A 17,014-nucleotide genomic window follows, 5' to 3' on the forward strand; every position below is an offset into this window, starting at 1 on the left:
GGAATGTTTCAAGCTCTGTTCAGTCAGCTTTATCTTTACCATGTAAAATGATAACTTCTCAGTGTAATCCAGCCGTAGAAAAAGCTGGGAGCATATGAGACACATCAGCACCTAATGCAATAAATGTTAACGAACTACTTCAAGAAAATGATCCCCCTCTATTTCTTTTACATTAGAGACCATGGATCAAAAGAAAGCAAAAAACGCCTGCAACTTGCATAAAATAAGTTCATTGTTGACAAAAGTTTTCAGGACTGACACTGTCATTCTGGTAACCAGTTGCAATGGGAGCAGAGGGCTGCACGCTTCAAGCTACTCCTTCATACTTACAAGAAAATTGAGCGAACATAAAAAAAAAAAAATAAAAAAGAAAAAAAAGAACGGAGGGAGATTGCTCTTCCGGACAACATGGTAGCAGTGAAATGAAATACCTAGACAGACTTACCGAAGAGCTTGCTGGGAGTGTCCTCGCTGTCATTTGATTCCACAGGCGCAAGCAGGGGCTCATTCAGCTCGTTGTCTGAAGTAGCTGCCTTGTCCTCACCTCTCAACTCTGCATTCATTTCACTCCGCAGTGACAGCAAGGGCTTACTGACTTGTCCAGCTATCATTGGATCCTAGGATGGGGGGGGGAAAAAAAGAGTGAGGGGAAAAAAAAAGTGGCAGCTTTGGTGTGCGTATACTCTCTCTTCCACTCCCTCTCTCTCACACACACACACATACACACACACACTCTCTCTCTCTCTCTCTCTTATCTCTGGCTGCTCCTGCTGTTATTGCTGGCTGCAGTCAAGTGAAGAGCTATTACAGATCCAATGAGTTTTCCATTACTCCCCACCCTATTAAAGCTCAACTAGCATGTGAGAGATTCAGGATGCTTTGGAGGAAAACTTCTATGAAAGCAACATAACCAACACAGCTTTAATTGTGGGATGTGCTTTTTTTGTGTGTGTATGTTTTTACACCTCACCCTGTCCTTAACGTAGTAGGAAAAGAAATTCCTGTATGCTCCAACGCCACGGAAGAGGAGCACCCTGCGAGCGCTCCATAGTGATTTAAAGAGGCATCCTCAGCCGTACAACATTAATAAAATCAAATACACAGTTTCTAGCATTCCAGCATTTCTATGAAAATACACAGCGGCAAATAGCTTTTTCATTACACACATTCAAGAGATACAGATTTCTCCTAACTATTCCTGTCTTTGGGATACTATGCTCCAAAAGTCCATAAACACACACAAACGCACATTTTTCTTTTGAAAATAAAAAACACAGAAACCATTTTTTAAAAGATAAAATTATGGAAGATACTTACACAAACAGTTTGCAATTATTCTTGTGTTTGCGACATTATATCCCCCGTAAAACATTACACATTATATATACACATTTAATTTTTTTCTTGACGATTTGGATCTGTTTTATCTTCTGCTCATTGAGGACATTTGGGGGCCAGGCATTATTTCCAAGCACACTCTATTATTCCATTTTCAAACTAATAGGCATAATATCATGAGAGCACAGAAAACAGAGAAAAAAAAACAACTAAAAAAAGGAAAGGAACAAGTGACCTTGTTGCGCTCTCTGGCAGCTATTTATTGCAAAGTTCATGCCTAAATGGTTCTTATGCAGAGAACAGGTGACCAGCGAGCAAGTAGGTTGGTTAGCATGTTCCCTCTGTCCCGTCCTCACATTGGTCGATGTTTGCCTACGGGTTTTTTAATGTATTCATGTCTGAAAAGTGAATTTGATATGACACATGATAATCTATGAAAATGTTAATCAATACAAATAGTTTAAGCTGTCATCAAATGCACTTCTTTAGTCAATACTCATATCGCTGAAAACAATGTCACTGTCACCAGGGCTTAATTTGCACAGCACTTAAATATTGGACTCTGTGCATCAATGCACTCCTCTTCAAATACTGTAGGTAAACACATTTTCTCCCTATTTAAGGCTGAAGCACTCAGCACGCATTTAGCTGAGCTGAATCCTCCCTTTTGAATACCTTGATAGGTCCACTGGAGGGCAAAATTAATACTTAATTGAATCTCACAGTCATCAAAATAATCAATACTTTTTTATTATTTATTCTTTACAGTCTGTTGACTGTTTCAAACCTCTGAGGGAATGGTGGAAAGGATTCATGGCTTTGAAACACTGTCATTTAACAAGGTAATTTTCAGTGGGGCATTAGGGGTTGTGAAACATATAATAAAACAAAAATGGTGGCTTATAATAGGAAGAAAGAAAAGAATTATATTTCTGCCATCTAACAAAACAGGATAAATAAAAAAGCAAGTGCGAGAGGGAGAAGGAGAAAGGAGGGGGGAGAGGGATAGAAAGACTGGCTTTTGAAGGGTTTTATCATATCAAGAGCAGAGCTGAGCTTTCATAATGCTGACATTTCTCATCCTGACAATCCTAAACAAGTGGAAAGGATGAGATCGCAGATATCATCTTTCATCACATTCCCCAGCTTAAGAACCAACATGACAGCTTCTCTCCCCTTTACACTGTTAATTACTAAATAAAATACTGCTCTCTGTCAGCATTAGATTATTGCAGATAGCAACCACAAACATTACTCCATTGTTTTGGTTTGCCTTTTTTTTTTTTTTTAAAAAACGAGTGATACCTACCTTGAACTCTTCAGAAAATAAATTAGGCTTGTGTCTACATATTGTAAATATATGAAACATAATCAATTTAATCAATGTGGTCAATCCATATTATTGTCAGGCTAAATTGCTGGTGATTTATTAACATTTCATTTACTGTATTTATTAGCCAGCAACAATCTGAACATCTCTTGAATGTTTTTGGGAAGGAAACAGAAGTTAACAGATTTCTTTTGCAGATGCTGTAAAAAAAGCTCTGACTTGTTTTGCCTCATATTCATATTACATTATGGACAGTCATTTACCAAGGCAAAAATTTTGTTTCTTTGCTTTCATATACTAAATAATGGATTTTAGCAGATTTTGCAGCTAAAGGTCACTGTGAACACAAACAGCATTGTTTCAAAGTCTGAGCTGCCCTCAGTTTCAGCTATTCAAAGCTAACATCAAGAGTGGTTCCATAACAAATGTGAATCAGGACAAATTTGACTCTTCATCAAAGTATTTTGGGGAGGGAACTAATCCTGTGCACAGAGCTACACTGCTAATCTGAGGACTAACAGCAATTTAATGGAGGATGCTGTATCAGTAGGATTCTAGATTAAAGTCTCAGCTGCCAAATTTTGAAGTTGAATATATGAAAAATGGGAGGAAGAATAACGTAGGAAATGCGACAGCACTAGGAGAAACCTCAGTCCTTAGATGTTAGTGAATTCCCAGCAACTTCAACAGGGACAGGGTTTTACCTGTTATGTACATCAATAATTTGGCCTCATCTGGAGTACTTTGTTCATTTCTGGTTAGCCCATCTAAGAAAGATACATCAGAAAGAGATGCATGGTGAGAATGATAAAGAGATTGAAAGGATTGGGAATGTTTACAGAAAAAAGTGAATAAGAATGAGCATGATCAAAGTATACAAAATAATAAATGGCAGGGAGAAAACGTACATCAGGAACTATTCACCCTACCTCATCTGAGGAGAAAAGGGGCCTCCACTGAAATGGAAAATTCATAAACCTAATAATAATAAAAGATATTTTTCCAAACAGTAGGCTGTGAAAACCTGTGGAACTCATTGCTGCAAGATATCAGTAAGACCTGCACTTCAGTAAGCATCTACATAGTTGCTCACTGGCTGGGCAGACTCCTAGCAGTGAATTTAAAACAGCTTTGCAAACACAGAGCCAAGGACTACAAAAATTGAAATAATACAAACTGCTGCCCCTTCCCTGAAGAACCTGTAGTTAACCCCCAGCGTAGCTCTCTCTGTCAGGTGGTGAATGAATGACAACCTTCTCTGTAAGCAGATGGATTACATACTGTCTAAAATTCTAGTCTACATAAAGACTGAATAATCACTTAAACGACGGGCTGAGGGAAGGTTTATTTCTTTCAAAAACATACTTTTAAAAAATAGACGTTTTTTAACTTCAGATTGTCTCCAGGCCTTCAATTGCTTTCCATACTTAAGAATGTGTCTCCTCTGCAGTGGATTATGTGTGATTAAAAACTATTATTTTTACTAAAAGCGTAATAAATTCTAATTACAGTGTGCAGCAAGTGGCGTAGTCTGCAAAACCCCTTGGGAACCAGAGGGGTTGTTCCTATATTTCCCAATGGCCTCCCAAAAAAAAGCCTCTGGAGTAGTTGCTATGCCAGCTGCAGGCCCAGTAGCCTTCTCCTCCTCCTTTGCCCACCTACAAAGTCCAGCCCAGAGAGGACCCACAGCACTGGAGAGGGTGCATCAAGGCAAGGAATTGCGTGCACCTCTTTTGTGGGTAGTCCCATCAGGATCTGTTCTCCTTGCTGCTGTGGATGTCTGTGGGCTTGACACTTAGCATTTGCTTTTTGGGAAGGTGTTAAAGATCAGGTTACACTTTGCAATGTAACACAGGATCCTCCATTGACCAGCAGCCACACAGAAGTTTTAGCTTTTCATATAGAAAATTGAAAAGTCTAAGAATGCATAAAAAACAGCAAGATGAACTTTGTAAAAAAGGTTTATATGCTTTAAGTAAGAAGCAAAGGTACGTAAAAAGGGATACAACGCTTCAGAATTTCAGATGGCATTATAACCACAAGAGCAAAGTTCTAGTTATGCAAGAACTAAGGAATTACAATCCCCTTATTCAAAATATATCTGTATACACATGTAGTGACAAATTTTACACACATCTCTTGCAGATACTCATAGAACTTGTCATCTATTTCTTGTCCAACTAGCACTAGTATTTCCAGACTTGCCTGTTTTCTATGAGATTTTGCTGACAGTTTTGTGCAGTGAGTGGTCCTCCCTGCTGTGTGTCTCTCTTAAGGGTGGCTTATAGCTCCTGTAATTCAGCTGCAATACCTGCTACACCTCTGTTCAGCTCTACCACTCCCTGACGACTTAAACAAGCTGTTGGGTTTAATTTAACAGTAAAAATCATGTGGATTTGCAAATGCAAATTACAGTTCTGGTCACACACCCTCTTTTAAAAGCCCAAACCTTTACCTTCTTCTTAACAGCAGCACTGTACAAAGTACAGAACATTTATCAATGTGTTAAAAGCTTTGCCTCTGCATTCTAACGGAAAAGGTGCAGTTTCTAAGCCAAACTATTTAGTAATCAAAGAGAGGTTTTAAATGAAACTATGTGGTTTTTGTGTGAAACATGCCCTAAGCAGAAGTCTAAACATGGGAGAACAAACTACTTTTATCCTTAATGTAGGACTTGGGTGATGATAGAGCTTTATAAAGGCTTCAAGCACTGCTTTAGCCACAGGTTTAAGTTTTGTACTTACTGCACCACAAACCTTGTTGGTCTGAATTTAATTACTTTAATTAAGAGAAAAAGTAAGATCCTTCATTTTGCTTTTTTTTTGCCCGTAGTTTGAAATTCCTTTGCACTGACTTTATTCCTCTGACTTAGAAGTGTTTTAAATTAATTTTCTGATTTTTTTCAAAATACAAAATAAATCATGCCTCCCTTCTATGATTCCTAATCTTGCACAGACTTCTGTTTGGGACATACACAGTGCATATGTTTGAGCAAACACTCCAATTATACTATCAATGAACATAAAATTTACACTATTCATACATTACTCTAATGACTACACTAGCTTTTTGAAATTTTTAATCAACACAGATCACCACCATAACCTTGGATAAAGCTATTCTAAGACATAACTTAGCTTATAGTTTTTGAGTGAGGAGTACATTAGAAAGACTCTACTGGGAGGAAAGGATTTGATTCATTTTGTGTCAAGTACAGTGAAATTTAAGATTACGTTCATCTTAGAAACCAGTCCTTCTTCCTTCTTGTTATTGCTTCTAGAGGTATTCAATTTTTTTCCATGAATAATGATGTCTCATGGACAACCTTCTTTGATTCTTTCTTCTTTAAACATTGTTTTATCTGCTGTCACTAATGTGCTGCTATTTCCACCCCAATCTATCCATAGTCTGGTTTATGCAAACTACCTTCAATCAACCTTTGGCCTCTGCTAGCCTCTGACCATTGCTACCTGCTGGCCATCACTTCTCCAGAAAGTTACAGGGAAAACTCTTCTCATTTTCTTCACGGCTGCCCGTGCCAACATCCTTAGATGGATGTATCTATAAGCAAAACAAACAAGACTGCTAATATAGGATCACTGATCTCCCTTCGCTACTTTGATCTTGTACTTTTTACTGTATTACATATTTACTTATGTTACCTATATTACTCATATTTAGCTTACTAAAATCTTCAGTATTGCCTCTCCTTCCTCTTACAGCAAAAAGCTGAAATATCCCCAGCTCTCCTCACTCAATATGAACATTATCACCCAAAACAGTCTCCACTTTTCTTCAGATAAAATGGTACTTATTCTCCTCATGAAAATGTCTGTAGCAGAAAAGATAGTTCTTCTCTTCTCTTCTCCTTTTTCTCAATACTAGTGTGACTTTGGACACTGTATTTTTCCAGCAATACTCATCTTCACATCTAGTGTCCACGTTGCAGTTAAAAAGGAGCATTTTCTAGTTAAAAACAGCATAGCTAACTAACTAAGCAGTGCCTAATTATACTTGTTATTAATAGTACTGAACTTTAATTAACAATTTAATTTGGAAAGTTAGAGAGACTATCACTGCCCATGGTTCTTTCTCTCCTTTAAATATTCTTCTGAGGTTAGGCAGTAATGCTAGGATGGTCTCCTTCATTTATTTACTTAATTTTAAGTGCTCTGAAAATTGAAATGGTTAGTATAACATAGCTTCTGACAGAAAAATGGGTTTTCAGAAATTCATGGAGGTTTTAATTGTAGGTTTTAGAAATCTTAAAGCTGAATGAAACTTTTTTTAAAACTAAGTCTTTATGTGGCAATGTCCTTTGAATTGCTGTGTCTTGAGATTGAGATATTATGTGTTTGTCAAATTATACAAAAAAAACAACACCCTCACTAATTGTATTCCCCCCCCCCCCACTGAACTATTTTCCCTAATTAAAATGTTTCACGTATGTCTTAAACCTATTGAGAGCAAGCTGAAAGGTTCACAAGAGAAGTCCTAATCAATTTGCTAGTCAGGTTGCTCTGCAACATGCTGACTAGAGGCTGCAAGGAAAGGAATATGCACACAGCAACTGCACAGTAGTAAATGGCTAGGTCACCATTTATTTTATAACCAACTTGGGTTTATTGCTCTAAATGTACCTCAGTAGTCATGCCACATGCTCCAAACAGGAAAGAAAGGCAAAGGATGTTGGTTTCACCATAGAAAAAGTAAGGAACAACTATACCATTGTAGGACACTGCTGCACCTCTAGTCCAGATGAGCCATTTCTGGAACTGGCTGGAAAGGAAGACTCACATGTATGACTCCAGACTTTGTGTTTTTCCTGACCCACATGACACTTAGGAATCACTAATGCCAGAGTACACACAGCATAGAAGCTTTACTCTAAATGTCGCTTTCAATTCTTGGAGTTGACATTAATGCATCTGATCCAAATATTAATCTAAGAATCATTCTGTTCTTCTTGTTGTAAACCGTTTAAACTTTAGAGTTTTCTACCATGTACAGGGTGGAGCTATATAAAACTTTCCTCTATTAATTAGGATAACAAGAGTTGTAATTTTGACCTTGGCCCAATTATAATGATTACCCCCATAATTGACATTCTGGCTTACTGGAAAGGAGCTTGTTTATCTGTGGACATGTAGCAGAAGTTTGTATGCATACAGAGGTCAAGAGCCAGAAATGCTACTGCTCTGGGAAGCTACCATGCTCCTCAAACCACATGACAGATAATAGCACACAGCCACCAGGAGAAATAACAAGTCTTGTGAGTGGCAAGAGAAAGCAGCCACCTTCTTTTGAAGCTGACCTCATTTTTGAGAACCAAGAAGATCAGGCCCTACAGATCATGACAGGACAGAGGTGGAACAGGCAGGAATAGTTTTGATTGCTGCCAACATGGTGGAATAAGTCTTTGAGAGACTTTTCCACTTATTTCATAGAATCATTTGGTTTGGAAAAGACCTTTAAGATCACTGAATCAACAGATTTCCTACTCTTCTGCCATCTGGTCTCCTGAAAGAAGGAGATGACGCAGGAGAACAATTAAATCTGAAATTAGAAGATGGTTCCTATCAGGAGTAAGACTTTGACGCATTTTCTTCATAGGAGTAGTGGATGATTCCCACTGCTCTGTCAGTTTTATTCTGCAGGAAGCCATGTCAAACATAAGAAGCCATCCAGAAAATTATAAGCCTGTAAGAATAACTAGGATTTTCTAAAACTTGTACACTGTGGGGACAACTTACTGGAAGACTTGAAAAAAAATTCCATTATGAAGAGGAAGACATTGTCTTCCATTAAAAAAAATTAAACATTTCTATAAAGGTATTCATCACTCTTGGGGAATAAAATACCATTCTACCTTAATGTAATAAAGGTATATTGTAGCTGTCGAAAGGATCTTTTCTATAAAACACAAATTTCTCATTCACCCTGAAAATGATTTCACATGGGGTTATTTTAGTCTCCACAATGATCACCTAAAGGAGACGTGATCATGTTTACCAAATCATTGCACTATCTTCACATAGGTGCTCTTTCATGAGCCTACCAATTCTATAACTTGACTTTTTATACATACATTTGCTCAGTTTCTATTTTAAGAGGCCTTAAGCACAAGGCTTCTCTTTCCAGATGATCTTGCTACCTATGCTAAAAGAACCTTCTAGAACCTACAGCATCCCCTTATCAACATAATCCTTCTGCTCTCCATGAGGAAGAACAGGCCATAAATGGCCTCTTTGGAACTAAGAAATCCAATAAATTACTCCGTGGGATACTCTGAGTTAGTCTTTCCTAGGTGAAAGATTGCTAATCAAGATTTCCACCACAAAGCATTCAAATTATATTAATTTGGCCTAATGAGAATTTAAATATGATATTCCATACAGTTTCTCTATATAATTTGTCAGGCTTTGTCTACCATGTACACACCAGAAACAACCTTAGTGGAAGAAATATCAAAGCCAGAATTCAGTTTAAATTGCTTTCTTTCAGAAATCAGCACATCCAGAACCACACCAAGCCAAAACTTACAATAACTTTTGAATGTTGATCATATATGAGAGAGAAACTTGACTAGGCAGCATAGAAGGGACTCACAGCAATTGAAAGAGACTACTTGTCTTGGTTAAACAAAAACTTGATTTTACATAACATGTCAAGATTTGCAAGTTGTAAAACAAAGAAACCATTAACTTGAATTTTTGAAAATCAGAGCATGGGTTGAACAGTAACCTAGCTCGGCAGTTAATTCAATTACTTGCATTTGATCTAGGAAAGCTTAAATCAAGATCTGTCTGTAGCCATATCAGGAAAGTCAATTTCTGTTTCAGGATGGGTATTCCCTGGTTTTCACCAGAAATTCCATCAAAGACACACAAAGTAACACCTTCAAAAGAAAATTTGTTGACGAGAGGACACAGCAGTTTTAGTGCAATGAAGCAGCCTTTTCTAGTGAAAACTTTTTTTGCTGATGATTTTTTAAGGTAGTTCTAATCTAATTGCAGTTTCATCCAACTCTTGGTTCGGATGTCACTTTTAAAAACAGTTACAATCTATAATACAATACATAGTCACAACCTAGACCAGTTTGGAAATCAGGTACATATGTTTTGTGAACCTTTCATAATCCTTTATAAATAAGGGTATAATACTTAAACAAAAAAACACACCAGGCAAGTCAGGATTTCACCAGAATATCACAATCAGAAATTGCTGAAAAATCTTCATTTCAGTATCAAATTGTTCTTTGTCAGCTTGAAGTAAGTGAGAAGGTCTGCCTTGAATTCTTCTTCCTAAACAAGACTGAAGGCTTCCAAAATCTGAATTCAAACTTAGGTCACCTCAGCCTTGATTTTATATCTTATGGGTTTAACAAGGTAGTCAGCTCTTATAGGTGCTTGCCTTAATACAGCATACTTGAATTCTAGTGACAAGTATGGGAAATTACGTCTCTCACGGCATTTCTACTGATACTATACCTTCTAGGGGTGGACCCTCAGATTTCATTTTATCTACTCTAGACCTAGAAAAAATTAGCAATAATGCCTATCTATTGAAGAAACTGAAAGCTTCACCTGAACTGATCCTCACAGACTAAAATGTTCTTTTCTTTTTCCAGATACTAGAAGATGCATTGCCATAAAATATGCAGCTCCCAGGTTAAGAATAAGAATCCCAAATAATTTTGAGCTCATCTGACAACAAAAACTGCTGTTATAACTGCTAAACATACATAAACATAATGCCACAAATACTGCAGATCAATAATGTTATGCTTTTTATATTTTCCAAGCCTTTCCCATTGATAAATGAGTGCAATTTTTTTTTTTTTTTTTAATCACTAAAGAGGATCTTCAGGGTTGCTTTTCTTCATAGCAGGTCTTCATCAACACCTGGGTACCTCATCTTTCTTTTCACATTGTAGATCACAACATACTAATTTCAAATTAAATGTATTCCAAATTCAACATGCCTTTAACTATCATACAGCTTCACACTTCTAATGCAATTTGCATAAGGACTTGGTTCTCTTTAAGACCCAGAAGCCCAAAGGATGCTTTGCCTTTTTGTCAATGGCCTTAATCTGCTGGAAGCTGCAGGTATACTTACGAACCCCCAATGTTTCTATTCATTATGCTAGGGTAGGATACGTCACAGAGCACACACAGTAACAGTATTATGCGTTGGACACATGGGAGGATCACTTCAATTCAGAGCAGTGTAACAGCAGCTTTTCTGTTTAATGCCTTACAATAGGAAAACAGCATAACACTTACTGATCATTTTAGCAGCAATTACAGTAACTGGATTATCAATAAACAATGAATGAAACATTTCTCAGATCTGCTAGCATTTTTCTACATGAACAATTCTATTCTTACTGTTTGGTTTGGGTTTGGGTTTTGGCTTGGGTTGTTTTTTTTTTTTTGTTTGTTTCATTTGTTGGGTTTTCTTAACAAAAAAAAGTTGCCATGCAGTGATTTGCCATTGGCTCCCTATTGTGTTTTAAGGAAACTCCTAATCAAACACTATTTTAAGGCAGAAAACCTGATAAGAGAGTAAAAAAACCCCATGCAACTACAGCAACATGTTGTTGCTTCCGCTTGTTATTTGCAAACTGGCCAACATCACTGGGATGCTCAGTTTCACCCTTAAAGAGTAACTATCACTGCTCTGATTAAAGAGCACATTCACAAGTGCCATTGATTCCCTTTGTGCTTCAACAGCAGAAAATCTTTCCAAAGATCCTGCTGTTGTTTATCACATATGTATATAATGTCTGTATATATATCAAAAAGTTTTTATAGCAGTCCTGATTCTGTTCCCAATGAAGCCATTGGATTGCTGCCATCTACTTCAACAGGGACAAACACATATTCAATTCTTTGCACAAAAAAAAATTCCTGAGATCTATGCATGGGCCCTGATCTTCTTGTCACTGAAATTGATAACAAAACTTCAATAGGTAGCCCTAAATATGTTTATGTTGACCTATGCTTTTTTGAAACAACTAAACTAATCGCATAATATTATTGGTCTCAAATTACTTTTCAACCTGCTACAAACTTTATGTTATTTTTAAAAAACAATTTTAAAATGTGATTTTTGAACATAAGAGTTTCTTTCAAATAATTAACATTATTTAGACACATGATATAATTTGCAGATGTTTTTGCAATATGTAGGATTATGCAAAGTATGCACAACCCATGCAAAAACATGCATACCATCACAAAATCTGGTTTTGGAAACATTAGCATAACAAAAGTGAATATAAGAATAGCCATCAATAACTTCAGAGTGATAAAAAAATTACAAAAAATAAAGCAATAAAATGCACAATATAAGAGTTTTGATCACAATCTCGCATTATCTGTTTAAGTTATTTTCATGTGTCATTCTACATGGAAACTAATATTGTGTGTTTGGCACACATATATTTGAAAAGAGCACATTTGCATTTTACGTTTAAGAAAAAGCTAATTCCTGTGTCTATATTTATAATTAGTTTTCTGAACCTGTAATCTACATATATTTGCAGTTTGTCTACACGAAGGCGAAGAGACACTTGGGTTTCCTGCAGCAAGCTTGAGTATACTAGTACAGCTGTGAGAGCACACCAGTATTCAAACCACCTTTGCCCTCCCCATTAGTCCTCCCTTAATGAAAAATACCCTTTTCTTTGTAGGAAAGGAAATTTGTCACCAGGTGGTTAGAATTGGAGGGCTGGCACCTTGGAGGCTCAGTTTTTCCACTGAACCTCCATGCATTGCTGGCCAAATCACCTAATCTCTAATGTCTGATTTAACCAATTTACAAAAGACAGAGCAGGGCAAAAGTGTCTGTTTTGGCTTTTAAGCATTCCTGTGAAAACATGCAAAGTAATCTATGCTGTCTATACAGAGCCTGTACTGAACTCTTTCTTGCTTTTCTAGGGTTTAATAGTAGCTAACAAAGTTTCATAAAACCCCACTTTCCTCACACAATAGTTATCAAATTTTAATATTTACTGTTAGGACACTTTCCACTGTATTTAAGTGTCCCATTCTTAATTATACCCCATTATATCCATTTCTTCATTTTCTTAACCTACTCCTTTGACCATTTACCTGCCTCCAATATCCACAGATATCCATTCATGTGTTGACCAAATAATCAAGCTATGCATACTTAACCAATTTAATCCTTGCATCAACAAAAATCCGTCTCTCGCATTTCTTGTCCTGGTGGCGCATCTGATCCAGTTCACTGCTCTTAAAAAAACAAACAACCAAAACAACACAGAGCTGCTGCAGGTCTTGGTTTTGCCTAGGAAACTCAACAATGGGGCAACTCTAAAGGGTCTTCTAGAAGCAAAAGATGCTTTTTCATTGCTTTCTTGCTACTCACTGGCACGATGTGCGCCCTCCATTGTCCCAGTCTGAAGATCTCAAGAAGAATTAGGAAAGACGATCTTCATTACAGAGAAGGAAGACAGGAAAGTAAAGCCCTGTAAAACAGGAATGGAGCAGAGCTCATCTCTGCTGTTATCAGGCCCTATCCTTGTTCCTTTTCCTTTTCTTCCATATCCAGAGCTAGTACTGCTGTTTCCTCAGTAATATTCCCTTTCCAAGAAGTTATTAATGTGACATTCCAAACAACTCTCCTTAAAATCCAAGTAGATTGTGCTTAGTCCTTAACCCACTGAGATTTTCTTCCAGCATGTTTATTCCTAGTTTAAGTGGTTATGGCAGTTGCTCCCTCCTGAAGATTTGCACAGTTGTGGTGATTTGACCCTGGCCAGCAGCCGAGCACCAACAGAGCTGCTCACTTATTCCCCTGTCCCACGGGATAGGGAGAAAACAGAAGGAAGGAGAGAAGACTTTTGCATAAATATAAAGACAGTTTGAGAGGGAAAGGATAAGATGCATCTGCAAGCAAAAGAAAATACGGGATTTTTTCCACTACTTCCCATTGGCAGGTAGATGTCCAGCCAATTCCAGGGCAGCGGGGCCTCAGTATGCATAACAGCTACATGGGAAGACAAACACTATAACCACAAATATCCGCATTTCCTCCTTCTTTCCCTCAGCTTTTAATGCTGAACACTACATCATAGGGTATGGAATATCCCTTTGGTCAGTTGGGGTCAGCTGTCCCAGCTGTGTCCTCTCCCAACTTCTTGCCCACCTCTGGCACAGACACTGTGCAAGAACTGCTCCACAATAGTCAAAACACTGGTGCGTTATCAGTACAATTTTGGTCACAAATCCAAAACACAGCACCATACTGGCTGCTATGAAGCAAGTTACCTCCAACCAGCCAGTCCCAGTACAATGATTCAGATCTACAATTTGGGAAGATGAGTGGAGCACTCACATGTCTGTAGCATTCCTTGAACTCCTTTTTTGCACAGCAGGCAGCTCTGCTCAGCTCGCAGGCCTCCTCTGGAGCCAAACATGGGCCCCCTTCTAACACCTGACTCCAATCTAACACACTAGCCGGTAGAGTGCTGAACAGAAATCTTGATGTAATGAAAGCATAAGCAAAGAGACTTAGATTAATACCAAATAAGTAAAACTGGCTACATTTGGGGTGAGTAAAACCAGTGACTTAAACCATCCCCTTTTTTGCTTGTTTGCATTTTAGACCAAACTACTATTCATAGATTTAAATCGACTTTCTCATTTACTACTCTTACCCACATTTACTTTATCCATTTATTTCTTGGGTTATTTAAGTATTTCTCAGCACTATAGTATCTGAATGCTTAATTGCATCCTTTGATCTCTGTGTTTCCACGCAGGCTAGAGAGTCTGCAGAATTCGTGTGGATATTAAAATGTTCTCTTTGTCCATAAAATCAAGTTGGTGGGCAATTACTTCAATGTGACACCTTCTATAAACTTACCATCATGCCTTCACTTTAAACATTGTAAGTCAATGAAATTATATTGTAGCCATTGACAACACATACAATTTTGCCTGTTTGATATCCCATTACTGCAACAGCAGCCACAATGGTTTTGGAAAAAAGTCTTTTTCCATAAGAACGTGCTACCATTTTTGCTCTCACAAGTAGGCCATATTCAGAGGGAGCACAATAATGCCACTTAAGCGACTATCACAAAGTATCTGCTTGTTTCCAAGAGAATGTAAAGTAATACAACCCACATGCATATATAAGAATTATTAGTAAAAGATGACCAACAGCTCCTACACAGAATCAAATCACTTGCACAACTGATTCACCCGTGCAGTCAAAATAGCAAAAGCATTAAATATCCTTAGACTAGATACTTAGCTAGGACATGGGATTGCTTGCGTAGCACCAGGATATGCACACAGATCTTCCCTATAAAGTATGCAAAGTATGCAAAACTCTAGCAGAAAAGAGAAACTGTAACCTGTACATAAGTAATACTATTTGTACTGTTCTACCAGAGGTTCCCAAACTTCCTTCTTCTGCTCATCTTTCAGCTTCAGATCCTAACATACACAACCAAATTTCTGTTGGGCTCAAAACTACCTCTTCATATGGGAAGCATAGAAATTCACAAGCTTTGAACTCAGAAGAGAATACACTTCAAGTTAAAAAAAAAAAAAAAAAAAAGGAAAGAAAAAGAAAAGTAATGCCAGTTTTAGAGGACTATGAGGATTAAGCACAGAATATCACTTTCATTATATTCTAACGCCAAGTGTTGTATGGAACAGAAGTTAACAAAATAATGAGAAAATCTAAATCCACAATGATCAAAAAAAGCTGGACTGCTTTTCAGTTTTCTAGGATCATATATTAAATGCAAAGCAACATTGAATTCTGTTTCTGATCCATGTACCACTTAAAGAAAGCTACTGAGGGGCTATGCTATAACCCACTTAGATCCACCTCACCAGGGATCAGGGTGCATTAACATGAATTGCATGATTAAGTAGCAATTCCCTGGACCTTATCACATCAAAATCTGCCTTATCTAGTAGTTTAAAGCCTTAACGATCTTAGAAGTCTCATATGGCCACATGCACAATCCTTTACTCAGAGAACTGTCCCCAACTCTACATGATTCCCCAGCCTGATTCCAGCACAGCAACTGAGAGTAAGTAGTAATAGGAGGACAAGAACAGACGATCTTACAGTACAGTTGATCATATTACTGGGCTTGTTTTCTGAAGAAGACTTCTAGCTGCAGATTTCCACTATTTTTTATTCTGTTTTTACGGACAGGAAAGAAGAAAAAGTGAATGAATGTGCACTATAGGCAAAAAATTATTAAATGAAAATTCTTTAATTTCCATGTCTCTCCCTCACAACAACTAACACAGGCAAGGTAATGCTTTCAAAAGTACCTAGATACACAGTTCTTATGATATCAAAGTGATTTAGAAGACCACAAATAAAGATGCATAACACTGAGACCTGACAACACAAATGAACACTTCTACTGGGCTTCAAACACCAGTTTTTAGGGGTCTCATCGTGTTACCCCCCCTGTGCAGCCTCTCCATCTATAGGATTTCTTTCTCCTAGATGACCTAGTGTCTGTACACAGCTTTAAGGGTCTTTAACAAAAAGATGACAACGTACTGAAAAGCATTACAAGAAGCCCAACCAGATATGTTAAATTTATTGTGACCGAGGAACTGAACTGCTGTGATGAAAACAAAGCCATGTTTATGCCGTGGTGAAATTATGGCTTTAAGATATGATAGTAATTTATCTCTATCTGAAGGGCATAAACTGGTCCTTCAAGCATGTAACCCTGCACTAAGTATACATACTGGAATCAATGGGACCACTTATATGATCAAATTTTGTGAGGCTGGAGCGCAGCAGTGGGGGCAAATTGCTCAAAGGTAAACACAGACCTAAGTAGGAGGAAAAGGATGAAAATGACATCAAAACACATATAATGGGCATTATGAGCTGGGGGGGGGAGGAACAAAACCAAAACAAACCAGAAAAGCAAGTGCTTAGTCTACAACCTTGACCTGAAAAGACAAGTAGAAAAAGCTCTTCTGTTTGTGATATTTGAAATTCTACTAGACAGAGAAATGCATAACACAGGAGTGCACAATTATTATCCAGTGAGAAATTTTAAAACACTGCACTGACAATGAAAGTAAAAATGAGAGAATGTATGTTTTTGTTTTTTTTTATTTTCTCTCCAAAAGTCTTTTGCAAGTTTTCTTTCGCAAGTTTGCTGTGTTTCCCTCTAAATGCTGTCTCTACAGACTCAGCCTAGGATCTCACTATCAAAGTGGGTTCTCTCCTGCCTCGTATACCATATTAACATCATTAATAAGTTATGACCTTGGTAACATCTATTGTAATCCTATTGCCTTCACTAGGGTTCTG

At 37.5% G+C, this 17,014-nt stretch overlaps 1 protein-coding gene across 1 annotated transcript in view; it reads right to left on the bottom strand.

Moving 5' to 3' along the window:
* POU6F2 (POU class 6 homeobox 2) overlaps positions 1-17,014 on the bottom strand; it is a gene marked incomplete at both ends in the record, with an annotated part of 321,727 nt that overhangs the window by 260,477 nt on the left and 44,236 nt on the right. The window contains one exon of the mRNA XM_082479713.1: positions 446-617. Coding sequence (XP_082335839.1) covers positions 446-617 — 172 coding nt within the window. The remainder of the gene's footprint in view (positions 1-445; positions 618-17,014) is intronic.

Source organism: Vanellus vanellus (assembly GCF_965231255.1).
Source record: "Vanellus vanellus genome assembly, chromosome: 2".
Lineage (NCBI taxonomy): Eukaryota > Metazoa > Chordata > Aves > Charadriiformes > Charadriidae > Vanellus > Vanellus vanellus.